At 45.2% G+C, this 13725-nt stretch overlaps 1 protein-coding gene across 2 annotated transcripts in view; it reads right to left on the reverse strand.

Moving 5' to 3' along the window:
• LOC144372000 (G-protein coupled receptor 143-like) overlaps window positions 1-13725 on the reverse strand; it is a 39419-nt gene that overhangs the window by 2180 nt on the left and 23514 nt on the right. For both annotated transcript variants that reach the window (XM_078035383.1, XM_078035381.1), the window contains one exon: window positions 13336-13564. In XM_078035383.1, the coding sequence (XP_077891509.1) occupies window positions 13336-13564 (229 nt within the window). The remainder of the gene's footprint in view (window positions 1-13335; window positions 13565-13725) is intronic.

A 13725-nucleotide genomic window follows, 5' to 3' on the forward strand; every position in this document is an offset into this window, starting at 1 on the left:
GGTTTGCCCCCAGAGATGAGGAGAGTAGACCTGCTGTTGGACTGAGTCACCAAGGACCAGCTGGGAAGACTTCTGAAACACACACGTGGTACCAGAAGAGTGTTCCCGGTGGAGGGACTGGTGGCACTTGACAGAGAGTCGATTCTTACCAGGGTTGCCCACTTTTTTTATGAGGACAGCCCAGACTTCTGAGAACTTGTGTGGGATGGCTGTGGTCCTTTTCAGGAAGACTCAGCTGCGTGTCACATGGTGACTTGTGATCAAGGTCTAGCTAAGGATAAGCCCTGGTGACCTCACACCCGGGACACGCTGTGGCTTACATGGCTTTGAGGTCTTCCTCGTCTTTCATTCCTCCCCTGGGGCTTCATGGAGGAAGAAGATCTATTCATGACAACTTTCTTGAAGCAAATATTGCTGGCACAGAGCCACCCGAGCCCAGCCCTGTCTGAGTTCCGTGGGTGCTTGCAGCTGTGGGTTTTGAAGCAGATCTGAATTTCCATGGGTATTCTCTTCTAGTTTAAAGATCTCAAAGAGAGAATACCCTGAGAAGTTAGTGACGTGAGGATGTCGATGAATTCTCTATCGGTGCAAAGTCTGTGAACATCTCAAGCCCCTGTAGGAAATACAAGTGATCGTGGCCTCAAGATGCCAAAGGACCAACACCCTGCAAATGGCCCCTTTAATGAGCTTTACAAGTCCAGAAAGTTTCTTGGGAACCTCCCAGCCCCACCTAGACTTAGATTTGGATGTACACTGGATGTTTCATAGGCCTTCGAGTCTTGAATTCCTTAGAAGCATTGAAGCTCTGGACACTGGATGAGCCTTGGAAAAGCCTACAAGACCTGGGCCCAGATGCTTCAAGGTGTCAGGCTAGATCTGACCTACCCCAGAGAGCCCAAGGCTCTGGGGTGGGTTCTCTTCGATGCTCTCCTAGCGATCACAAGCCAAGGACCACCCCATGTTACTCTCAGGGGGAAGTGAAGGGAAGGCAGGTGGCTATGCAAGGAAAGCTTCCCTGGTTGCACTGGGAAGTAGCACGATGTCCAGTTCTTGGGCACTCTAAGGCACTCCTTGGAGGATAGGCAGCTGGAAAACTGCAGGGTGCTTCACAAGATGCCTACAAGGGGGAGACGATTGGCCTACCGTGGCTTGAGAGAAGAAATTTTGCAGGTAGCCGAGGAAAAAGGGAAAAGTCCATGCTGACATGATGTTTCTTCAGAAGCAGTGAAAAGAAAGGGCCTTGAAGGCAACCTCTGAGTCCTCCAACATCTCCTGCTGGAAGCTTTGCTCACCTTGTATTAGAAAGGGGTCAAAGTTCTCCCTGCTTTCCTACCACTCTCAAGACACCCACCTTCACCACTACAACCTTCTGAGTTGCCAGAAACAAGCCTCAACCAATCTAAAAGCACCTCACTCCCTCCCTTATTGCTATTGTCCTTTGAATGAATCAGTGGGCTCCTCTTATACTGTCAAAGTCAAAGACGTGGAAGCGGAAAGGAGAGGGATTTTGGTGTGTGTTCTCTTGAAAGTAGTGGCCTGAGAATATTCATTTAGTTTCGGAAAGCTTTTTAATTTTTTTAAATTCCACATATCAGCAGGCCTTTGTTGTGATTCATTATTTAAAATCCACATACACACGTAGAAAAGGTTAAATGACATCCATTTGGGCTCTCAGGTTTGTTTTCTCAAAACAGTGGAAAATAATTGTGGGAGAAAATGGAGGGGTGGTTATGTTGAGAAAGATGGAAATTGTGAGGGAGAGAAAAGAGGATGAGAAAAAATGAAAGAGTTATGAAAAAATGAGAATTTCAGGGAAATAGAAATTGTGGCAGAGAGGACTGGGATTGTGGCTCAGTGGTAGCGCACTTGCCTAGCACATGTGAGGCCCCACATTTTTATGAATGAATAAAAATGAATAAAAAATGTTCAGTTACACCTTAAAATATTAAAAAGAAAAAATGCAAATTTAGGAGAAAAGATTTGAGAAAATGGAATTGAAGGGAGGAATTGTGGAGAAACAATGGGGGAGGCAAAATATTGTTTAAAAAAACTTCAAGAAACAGAATTATGGGATTGTAGGAGAAACAAGGCACTGGGTGAGAGAACAGAGGATTATGGGAAAACCAAGGAATCAGGAGGGAGCAAAGGACTCTGGGAGAAAGGTGAGCTGACTTGTGGGAGGACCAAGTGAACAGGGTTTGGGGAGAAAGGACTTGCAGTCACTGGAGGATTCTGGGAGGAAGGTGAGAACAGGATTCTGGGAGAAAGGGGTAGAGGCTTCTTGTAGAAGCATGGGATTATGGGAGAATCAAGCTACCAGAGGATTCTGGGAGAAAGACTGGCAGTCATACCAGAGGATTCTGGGAGGAAGTGCAAACAGGGTTGTGGGAGAATGAAGGAAACAGGCTTCTGGAACAAGCAAGGGTTTGTGGGAGAAAAAAAGGATTCTGGGAGAAAGAAGGACTTGCAGTCAGGTCAGAGGATTCAGGGAGAAAAGTGAGAATAAGATTGTAGGAGAAGCAAAGAGTTGTAGGAGAAGTAAATGAGCAGACAATTCTGGGAGAAGTGTGGGATTATGGGAGAATCAAGCAACCAGAGTAGTCTGGGAGGAAGGACTGGTGGGTTATGGCAGAGGATATTGGGAGACGCAAGGGATTTTGGTTGATTCAAGAGAACAGAATTCTGGGGGGAAAGGATGACTTGCCAGTCAGAGTAGAGGATTCTGGGAAGAAGGTGAGAACTAGATTCTGGAAGACATAAGAGATTGTGGGAGATTCAAGAGAACAGAGGGGGGCTGAGGATATGGTTCAGTTGTAGAGCACTCGCCTTACACGTGCAAGGTCCTGGGTTCGATTCTCAGCACCACATAAAAATAAAATACAGTGATTGTGTACAACTACAAAAAATAAAAGACTTCTTAATTAAGATTTTTGGAGAAAGAAGGACTTGCCGACCTGAGCAGAAGATTCTGGGAGGGGGCACTGAGGTTATAGCTCAGTGGTGGTAGAGCATTCACCTAGCATGTGTGAGGCACTGGGTTTGAGCCTCAGTACCATATACAAACGAATAAAAACAAATGTGTTACGTCCATCTACAACTAAAATAAGTTTTAAAAAAAATTCTGGGAGGAAAGCATGAACAAGATTCTGGGAGAAAGGACTTCCGGGTCAGAGCAGAGGATTCTGGGAGGGAGGCGAGAACAGGATTCTGGGAGACACAAAGGATTGTGAGAGATTTGAGAGGACAGAGGATTCTGGGAGAAAGAAGGACCTGTGCCTCTGAGCAGAGGATTCTGGGAGGAAGGTGAGAACAGGATTTGAACAGGATTCTGGGAGATGCAAGGGATTGTGGGAGATTCTAGAGAACAGAGAATTCTGGGGAAAAGAAGGACATCCAGGTCAGAGTAGAGGATTCTGGGAGGAAGGGGAGAACAGGATTTGAAAAGGATTCTGGGAGATGCAAGGGATTGTGGGAGGTTTGAGAGAACAGGATTCTGGGAGAAAGAAGGACTTGCGGCTCTGGGCAGAGGATTCTGGGAGGAAGGGGAGAACAGGATTTGAACAGGATTCTGGGAGACGCAAGGCATTGTGGGAGGTTTGAGAGAACAGAGGATTCTGGGAGAAAGAAGGACTTGCGGCTCTGGGCAGAGGATTCTGGGAGGAAGGGGAGAACAGGATTTGAACAGGATTCTGGGAGACGCAAAGCATTGTGGGAGGTTTGAGAGAACAGAGGATTCTGGGAGAAAGAAGGACTTGCGGCTCTGGGCAGAGGACTCTGGGAGGAAGGGGAGAACAGGATTTGAACAGGATTCTGGGAGACGCAAGGGATTGTGGGAGGTTTGAGAGAACAGAGGATTCTGGGAGAAAGAAGGACTTGCGGCTCTGGGCAGAGGATTCTGGGAGGAAGGGGAGAACAGGATTTGAACAGGATTCTGGGAGACGCAAAGCATTGTGGGAGGTTTGAGAGAACAGAGGATTCTGGGAGAAAGAAGGACTTGCGGCTCTGGGCAGAGGATTCTGGGAGGAAGGGGAGAACAGGATTTGAACAGGATTCTGGGAGACGCAAAGCATTGTGGGAGGTTTGAGAGAACAGAGGATTCTGGGAGAAAGAAGGACTTGCGGCTCTGGGCAGAGGACTCTGGGAGGAAGGGGAGAACAGGATTTGAACAGGATTCTGGGAGACGCAAGGCATTGTGGGAGGTTTGAGAGAACAGAGGATTCTGGGAGAAAGAAGGACTTGCGGCTCTGGGCAGAGGATTCTGGGAGGAAGGAGAGAACAGGATTTGAACAGGATTCTGGGAGACACAAGGGATTGTGGGAGATTCTAGAGAACAGAGAATTCTGGGAGAAAGAAGGACATCTGAGTCAGAGCAGAGGATTCTGGGAGGAAGGGGTGAACAGGATTTGAACAGGATTCTGGGAGACGCAAGGGATTGTGGGAGGTTTGAGAGAACAGAATTCTGGGGGAAAGGGTGACTTGCCAGTCAGAGCAGAGAATTCTGGGAAGAAGGTGAGAACTAGATTCTGGAAGACATAAGGGATTGTGGGAGATTCAAGAGAACAGAGGGGGGCTGGGGATGTGGTTCAGTGGTAGAGCACTCGCCTTACATGTGAAAGGTCCTGGGTTTGATTCTCAGCACCACATAAAAATAAAATACAGTGATAGTGTACAACTACAAAAAATAAAAGACTTCTTAATTAAAAAAACAGGATTCTTGGAGAAAGAAGGACTTGCTGGTCCCAGCAGAGGATTCTGGGAGGAGGGTGAGAACAAGATTCTGAGACATGCAAAGGATTCTGGGAGACTCTTTTGAACAGAAGATTCTGGGAGAAAGAAGGACTTGCCGATCTGAGCAGAAGATTCTGGGAGGGGGCGCTGAGGTTATAGCTCAGTGGTGGTAGAGCATTCACCTAGCATGTGTGAGGCACTGGGTTTGAGCCTCAGCACCATATACAAATAAAAACTGTGTTACGTCCATCTACAACTAAAAAAGTTTAAAAAAAAATTCTGGGAGGAAGGCGTGAACAAGATTCGGGGAGACACAAGGGATTGTGGGAGATTTGAGAGAACAGAGGATTCTGAAAGAAAGAAGGACTTCCGGGTCAGAGCAGAGGATTCTGGGAGGGAGGCGAGAACAGGATCCTGGGAGACACAAAGGATTGTGAGAGATTTGAGAGGACAGAGGATTCTGGGAGAAAGAAGGACCTGCGCCTCTGAGCAGAGGATTCTGGGAGGAAGGTGAGAACAGGATTTGAACAGGATTCTGGGAGACACAAGGGATTGTGGGAGATTCTAGAGAACAGAGAATTCTGGGGGAAAGAAGGACTTGCGGCTCTGAGCAGAGAATTTTGGGAGGAAGGGGGGAACAGGATTCTGGGAGACACAAGGGATTGTGGGAGATTCTAGAGAACAGAGAATTCTGGGAGAAAGACTTGTAGCTCTGGGCAGAGGATTCTGGGAGGAAGGGGAGAACAGGATTTGAACAGGATTCTGGGAGACGCAAGGCATTGTGGGAGGTTTGAGAGAACAGAGGATTCTGGGAGAAAGAAGGACTTGCGGCTCTCGGCAGAGGATTCTGGGAGGAAGGGAAGACAGGATTTGAACAGGATTCTGGGAGACGCAAGGCATTGTGGGAGGTTTGAGAGAACAGGATTCTGGGAGAAAGAAGGACTTGCGGCTCTGGGCAGAGGATTCTGGGAGGAAGGGGAGAACAGGATTTGAACAGGATTCTGGGAGACGCAAGGCATTGTGGGAGATTCTAGAGAACAGAGAATTCTGGGAGAAAGAAGGACTTGCAGCTCTGGGCAGAGGACTCTGGGAGGAAGGGGAGAACAGGATTTGAACAGGATTCTGGGAGACGCAAAGCATTGTGGGAGGCTTGAGAGAACAGAGGATTCTGGGAGAAAGAAGGACTTGCGGCTCTGGGCAGAGGATTCTGGGAGGAAGGGGAGAACAGGATTTGAACAGGATTCTGGGAGACGCAAGGGGTTGTGGAAGGTTTGAGAGAACAGAGGATTCTGGGAGAAAGAAGGACTTGCGGCTCTGGGCAGAGGATTCTGGGAGGAAGGGGAGAACAGGATTTGAACAGGATTCTGGGAGACACAAGGGATTGTGGGAGATTCTAGAGAACAGAGAATTCTGGGAGAAAGAAGGACATCTGGGACAGAGCAGAGGATTCTGGGAGGAAGGGTAGAACAGGATTTGAACAGGATTCTGGGAGACGCAAAGGATTGTGAAAGATTTGAGAGGACAGGGGATTCTGGGAGAAAGAAGGACTTGCGGCTCTGGGCAGAGGATTCTGGGAGGAAGGGGAGAACAGGATTTGAACAGGATTCTGGGAGATGCAAGGGGTTGTGGGAGATTCTAAAGAACAGAGAATTCTGGGAGAAAAAAGGACTTCTGGGTCAGAGCAGAGGATTCTGGGAGGAGGGGGAGAACAGGATTCTGGGAGACACAAGGGACTGTGGGAGATTCAAGAGAACAGGATTTTGGGAGAAAGAAGGACTTCCGGGTCAAAGCAGAGGATTCTGGGAGGAAGGTGAGAACAGGATTCTGGGAGAAAGAAGGACCTCTGGGTCAGAGCAGAGGATTCTGGGAGGAAGGCAAGAGCAGGATTCTTGGAGATGCAGAGGATTGTGGGAAATTTGAGAGAACAGAGTATTCTGGAAGAAAGAAGCACTTCCTGGTCAGAGCAGAGGATTCTGGGAGATGCAAGGGATTATGGGAGAATCTATTTTACACAGGATTCTGGGAGAAAGAAGGACTAGTAGGTCAGGACAGAGGATTCTGGGAGGAAGGTATGAATGGGATTGTGGGAGAATCAAGCTACCAGAGGATTCTAGGAGAAAGAAGGACTCACAGGTCCTAGAGGATTCTGGGAGGAAGGTAAGAATAGGATTGAGAGAGAAGTAAAGGGTTGTGGGAGATTTAAGGTAACAGTTCTTATCAAAGCAAGGAGTTGTGAGAGAAATTATAGAACAGAGAATTCTGGGAGTAAGAACAACTTATGGGTTAGAGCAGAGGATTCTGGGAGGAAGGTGAGGAAAGGATTGTGGGAGAGAGAAGTTGTTTGAGAAAGAAGGTCTTGAAGGTCAGGGTAGAGGATTCTGGGAGGAAGGTGAGAACAGGATGATGGGAGAAGTAAGGGACTGTAGGAGAATCAAGTGAACAGCATTGTTGAGGAAGAGGGGTTGTGAGAGAAATAAGAACAGAAGATGCTGGGAGAAAGAAGGGTTGGTGTTTCATTTCAGAGAATCCTGAAAGGAATGTGAGAACAGGCTTGTGGGAGAACGAGGAAAACAGGATTCTGGGAAAAGCAAGAGGTTGTGGAGAAATAGAGAACAGGGATTGTGGGAGAAAGAAGGTCTTGCAGGTCAAAGCAGAGAATTCTGGGAGAAAGGTGAGTACAGGATTGTGGGAGAAGCAAGGGATTGTGGGAAAAACAAGAAAAAAAGGATTCTGGGAGAAACAAGGATGGGTGGTTTATGATAGAGAATTCTGGGAAGAAGGTGAGAATAGGATGGTGAGAGAAGTGAGGGATTGTGGGAGAAATAAAAGAACAGAGGATTCTGGGGGAAGAGGCATTGTGGGAGAAATAAGAACAGAGGATTGTGGGAGAAAGGAGTACTGGTGGTTCGTGGCAGAGAATTCTGGGAGGAAGGTGAAAACAAGATTGTGGAAGAAGCAAAAGGATCTAGGACAATCAAGTGTACAGAGGATTCTGGGAGAAAGAAGGACTTTCGGGTCAGAGGATTCTGGGAGGAAGGTGAGAACAGGCTTACGGGAAAAGTAAAGAGTTGCGGGAGAATTAAGGGAACAGTGGATTCTGGGAGAAGGAAAGGATTGTGGGACAAATAAAAACACATAGGATTCTGGGGGAAAGAACTACCTGTGGGTCATAACATAAGATTCTGGGAGAAAGGTGAGAACAGGATACTGGTTTAAGTAAGGAGCTGTGGGAGAAATAACAGAACAGAGAATTCTGGAAAAGACACTTATGGGTTAGGGCAGAAGATTCTTGGATGGAAAGTAATAAAGGACTGTGGGAGAAGCAAAAAGATTGTGGGAACAAGGAGGACTGAGGGTCAGGACAGAGGATTCTGGAAGGTATGAAGAGGAATATGGGAGAATAAAAGGGACAGGATTCTGGCAGAAGTAACAGGTTGTGGGAGAAACAGAAAACAGGATTCTGGGAAGAAGAAGGTCAGAGCAGAGAATTCTGGGAGGAAGGTGAGAACAGGATTATGGGAGAAGCAAAGTGTTGTGGGAGAAATGAGGACTGGTGGTTTATTACAAGAGGATTCTGGGAGGAAGGTGAGAACAAAATTGTGGGAGAAGCAAAGGGTTCTGGGGAAAATCTAGTTTACAGAGGATTCTGGGAGAAAGGAGGACTAGTGGTTCATGGCAAAGGATTCTGGGAGGAAGGTGCAGGATTATGAGAAAAGCATTGGGTTCTAGGAGAAACAGAACAGAGGATTCTGGGAGAAAGAAGGACTTGTGAGTCAGGGCAGAGGATTCTAGGAGGAAGGTGACAACAGATTTGTGGGAGATCAAGGGAACAAAGAATTCCAGGAGAAACAAGGGAGGGGTCGTGGGATAACGAAGACACACAGGATTCTGGGAGAAGGTACTGTGGTCCAGGGCAAATGATTGCTCAATTTCTTTCTCACACAGAGGAAGCAGATTCTTGGAGAAAAGAAACAACAGATGATTGTGGACTAGAGCAGAGACTGTGGGAGAAATTAGGAGAGATCAGAGGATTGTGACAGAAGCAAAGAATTGTGGAACAGAACAAAGGATTGTGGGAAAGATGGGCACTTTGGGTATAACAGAATTATGGAAGAAACTAAGAATTGGGGGAGATAACGGGATTGTGGAGAAGCAAGGAATTGTGGGACAGGACAGAGGATTGTGGGAAAGACGTGGATGTGGGGGCAACAATGAATTGTGTCAGATATGAGGTATGATGGAAAGACAGAATTGTTACAAGCTGAGATGGATGCAAATGCCAAACAGTCCCATGAGACGGCATAGTCCCTGGGAAATATACTTGAATGACACTGGAAGTTCCTCCACCAACAGGGAAGTAAAGCACATTCTCAGATGACAGACTAGTAACTACGGGAGACATACTGAACTCTTAAAATTGTCCCCAATGGGGCTGGGGATGTGGCTCAAGCGGTAGCGCGCTCGCCTGGCATGCGTGTGGCCCGGGTTCGATCCTCAGCACCACATACAAACAAAGATGTTGTGTCCACCGAAAACTAAAAAATAAATATTAAAAATTCAAAAAACAAATTGTCCCCAATGGGCTGATGACTGCCCAAAGTCACACAGAAATCAATTCCAATGTGCTTAAGTGTCCTAAACAGCAAAACTTTAAAATGATTTAATTTCTGAAAGGGGAAAAAAATTATTTTGGAAGGTTTTTGTTTGTTTTTGAGCAACATATGCAAATTTTCTGTAGGGTTACCACACAAAATGGTGGGGACTCTGCCTTAGGGACAATTTGGGTTTTTTAAACATCAAATGGGGGCTGGGGTTGTGGCTCAGTGGTAGAGTGCTCACTTTGTGTCTGTGAAGCACTGGGTTTGCTCCTCAGCACCACATAAAAATAAATAAATAAACATATTGTGTCCATCTATAACTAAAAATCTATTTAAAATAAATATCAAATAGATTTTCTTAGGGACAACTTTAATATTTCAAGGGTGACTAAATGTACACTTAAGAGCCTTAGTGCACCTTCATATCATCTCCACTGCATACTTCTGCAGGAGATGTTGTTGATTTTACAAACTTCTGTGTTTCCAAAAACTGACTTAACAGGCATTAGCTAACAATACATCACCGAGGTGTCTTAAAATGACAATTGCCTCTTTTTTGGGGGGTGCTGGTGGGCAGGACTGGGGATGCAACCCTGGCCTCTTATGTGGTAGGCAAGCAGTCTACTATTGAGCTACATCCCTAGCCTGACAGCTGCCGTTTTAAGAGAAATTCTTTCCAAATTAAAAATACAATCAGTATTGTACTTTTGTCTTTTTCAAAAGGCTTTTCCTACTTGCTTTCTTCTTCCACCCAGTTCTTTCAAACAAGTATTTACATGGATTATTGTGTTACTAGAATAGAATTATTATTTTTAAAAGCTTGTTTAATTTACCCAGTGCACTGTGAGAGAATTAAGGGCAAAGTCTAAAACCTGTGGCACCTAATTCAGAGCCTGATGGAGTCCTTGGCAGTTAGCTCAAGTTGTTTAAAACACAGAGACTGGGTACATCCATATGATGGATGGAATATTATTCAGCCAAAGAAAGAACAACATACTGATACACGTGTGCCACATGGATGAACCTTGAAAACTTTGCTAATTAGAAGAAATCAGACACAAAGGACAGATCTATGTGAAATGTCCAGAAGAGGCAAATGCATAGGGACAGAAGATTACTGGTTGCCATGGCTGGGAAAGGGGAATGGGAATTAACTGTTAAGGGCCTTGGGGTTTCTTTTTGAGGTTATAAAAAATAATCCAGATTTAGATAGTGGCAGTGGTTACCCATCATGTAAACATATCAGAAACCACTGAAGAGTACACTTTAAAAGAATGAATTTTATGTTATGTAGGTTATATCTCAACTTTGTGTGTGCATCATGCTGGACTTGAACCCAGGTCCTCTGGCATGCTAGGGAAGCTCTTGCCCAATGAGCTGCAGCCTACCCCTAGCATCTTCTCAGTTCTGTGTGTGTGTGTGTGTGTGTGTGTGTGTATGTGTGTGTGTATATGTGTGTGTATGTGCTGGGGACTGAACCCAGGGCCTTGTGCATGCAAGGCAAGCACTCTACCAACTGAGCTACATCCCCAGCCCAAATCTCAGTTCTCTTAAAAGCAAAGGAAGAGGGGGAAATCAGCATTTCTTTACAGATGAAAAGATAAGAGATCTCTAATTTTCCATGTGGAAGGGAGATACCATTGTGAAATGTCCAACTTCTCCTGTGGGAGCACTATGCAAACTCAAAGTTTTTTTTTTTTTAGATGTCTCCTTCTATTTGTTTTTCAAGATATAAACTGATGAAACAAATAGAGTTTGAAATGTGAAGGATGACACAATGTCAAAGTGAGGAGAAGGGCTGGGGGTGCAGCTCAGTTACAAAGTGCTTGCCTAGCAGGCAGGCCCTGGCTTCCATCCCCAGCACCAGGGAAAAAAATAATTTTTTTTTAAAATAAAAGGAGAAGGTAAGGCAATCCAGGAATTACTGCCCTGTTTATTTTTCTATTGGCTGTTCGTTTGGGTTGTGTAAAACCTCCATATAAAAATTTCTAACTTGTGAACACAGACCTAGGCAACAGCTTTCTCAAAAGAATGAATATGATTGATGCTGTTTGCCCATGGTGATTGGAGTGCCCGGGGCAGACTGGGATATAGTTTTTATTGTTATTTCTTTTTAGTGTTTTATTTGACTGTCAAAGATTGACTCAGCCACCTTAATCCACCAGAAAGGGAAAACCAACAAAGCCAAGTAGTTCCAGATGGCAATTTTGGGCTCATAACTCAGGTGGTATGAGTAATAGTATGCTAACAGCAATTCCAACTGGTGGGTCTGTCATCCTTAATGCACTGTGTTTACTAGATAGAAAACCCAGAGGTTGGGGGAGTGGCTCCAGGATAAAGGCTTGCCTAGCCTAGCATCCATGCGGCCCTGGATTCCATGCTCAGCTCCACAAACAAAGAACAGTCTATAAACACAAAGTACATCTGTCATAACTATAGCCTGAAGTATTTCTGTTTCCCTTCAAGGATCCCAATTATGACCAATTCTGTCTCATGGAATCAATCCATCAATTCATCACCATGTTTCTTTAACCCGTCTTGTCACCTAAAAATGAAACTTCCTTCAAAATATTTGAATAGTAGGAATGGAAAAGAAAACAGAGCTCTTGTAGCCATTTCCAGATATCTTTCTTCAAAGTTTTCTGACTTCAAAATTCAACATTATACTTTGGTATAAAAAAGTAGCTTGGACAGCGTATTGTTTCTCTTTGGTCTCCTGTGTGTGAGTGTGTACGTGTATGTTTGTGTGCACACACTGATTCATGTTGGGTAGAGGAAAGTTTTAGATTCACACTTTCAAAAAGTGTGACATTACAAATCATTAATTAAAACTCCATGGCTTGGGCTGGGGATGTGGCTCAAGCGGTAGCGCGCTCGCCTGGCATGCGTGCGGCCCAGGTTCGATCCTCAGCACCACATACAAACAAAGATGTTGTGTCCGCTGAAAAACTAAAAAATAAATATTAAAAATTCTCTCTCTCTCTCTTAAATAAATAAATAATCTCCATGGCTTTCAGTGTAGTGATTTCCAAACTTATTTCCTTAACCCAAATGTCTTTTTTTCCCACTAAAACAAAGCTTAACAAGGAAACCCTAAGACAGAGGTGTATGTTAGCAAAAATGTACTTCTTTAGTCATAATTTGAATTTTATGAAAAATAAACGTTGAAATCAATTAGAATTATAAGGACACCTCAGTTAATTCAAAACTTTCAAACTGAAATCTGAGCTGAAAGTTACCATCATGTACCAACTTGAACAATTAACACTTTCTTTGCTTTGACTTGATGGTGTCACATCTAACTTCAATGGCCATAGAGCTGACGTGCAGTAGCCTTTAAGTAATTCTCTTGTGCCATCACTGTACGGTGAAAGGTAAAGATGACAGGAGAAAGTTATTCTGAGCTCCACATTCAAATCAGTTCAGTTATTAGGTTAACTCAAGTTAATATGTGGGCAGGCTAGTATTTGCTAGTCAACACATTTGAAGTATTCAGTTTAATCACAGATTCTACTGTGAGGTTTGGAATGGAATTTGAATCATTTATTAGATGCCTGAAGCATCACATCAGGGTTCCACAGAGCACAGTTTGACAATCACAGTGCTATGTGAACAGGATAAATTGGAAAAGCTGGTACTGGTTCTTTGGCTTTTTGCCCTACATGCCCCCAGTGAGCTGGACAGAGAAGTGTACCTGTAATCTAAAGAGCTCATGTCATAGCATTCATCACCTCACAGCAAAAGTATCAAAGGGTTTAAAGTGACAGTTTATCACTATTCAAAATGCCATTCAGCCCAATTGGGAACAAGTTATAATAAACACAGGCTACAGGGCTTAATAATTAAAGGAAGGGCATCATTTGAATATTAAAAGGATGGGGGGCTGGCGAAATGGAAGAGTCATCATGGGCTATTGTAACGTGCCCTCTGCTCCTCAGTGTTGGATAAAGGATTGGCCATGGAGTTCTGGTGTGCCACACCACTCCTGCCCTGGCCTGTGGAGCGTTACCTTCTGACAGCATGCTGAGGGCCTCATCAGAAGTGTGTCCCCCGACTGGAGCCACCTTCCTGCAAGTGAGGTTTTCAGGACGCACGCAAGAGCCCACCACCTCGGCTGCTGAAGTCGTCATGGATTCCCACTGGATCACCATCTTGGGAGACTGGAGACCCATGCAGCATCCTGTCCAGCCATAGAAGGCCAGAGACAAGAGGAAGCCCTGGGCGGGATTCAGTATCCCCTGGGAGAAAAGGCAAAAAGACGCAGCAGTCGGTGAAGCAGGACAGGAAGAGCCTTCAGTTGCCACATAGTGCCAAGCCCCACTCAGGCGCCCACTGGGCTGCCCTCACTCGGAACCAGTGGGTTGTTTGGTTTGGGGCAAGACTAAGATTGGCCATCGTA

This window comes from Ictidomys tridecemlineatus, chromosome Y, assembly GCF_052094955.1.
Source record: "Ictidomys tridecemlineatus isolate mIctTri1 chromosome Y, mIctTri1.hap1, whole genome shotgun sequence".
NCBI lineage: Eukaryota > Metazoa > Chordata > Mammalia > Rodentia > Sciuridae > Ictidomys > Ictidomys tridecemlineatus.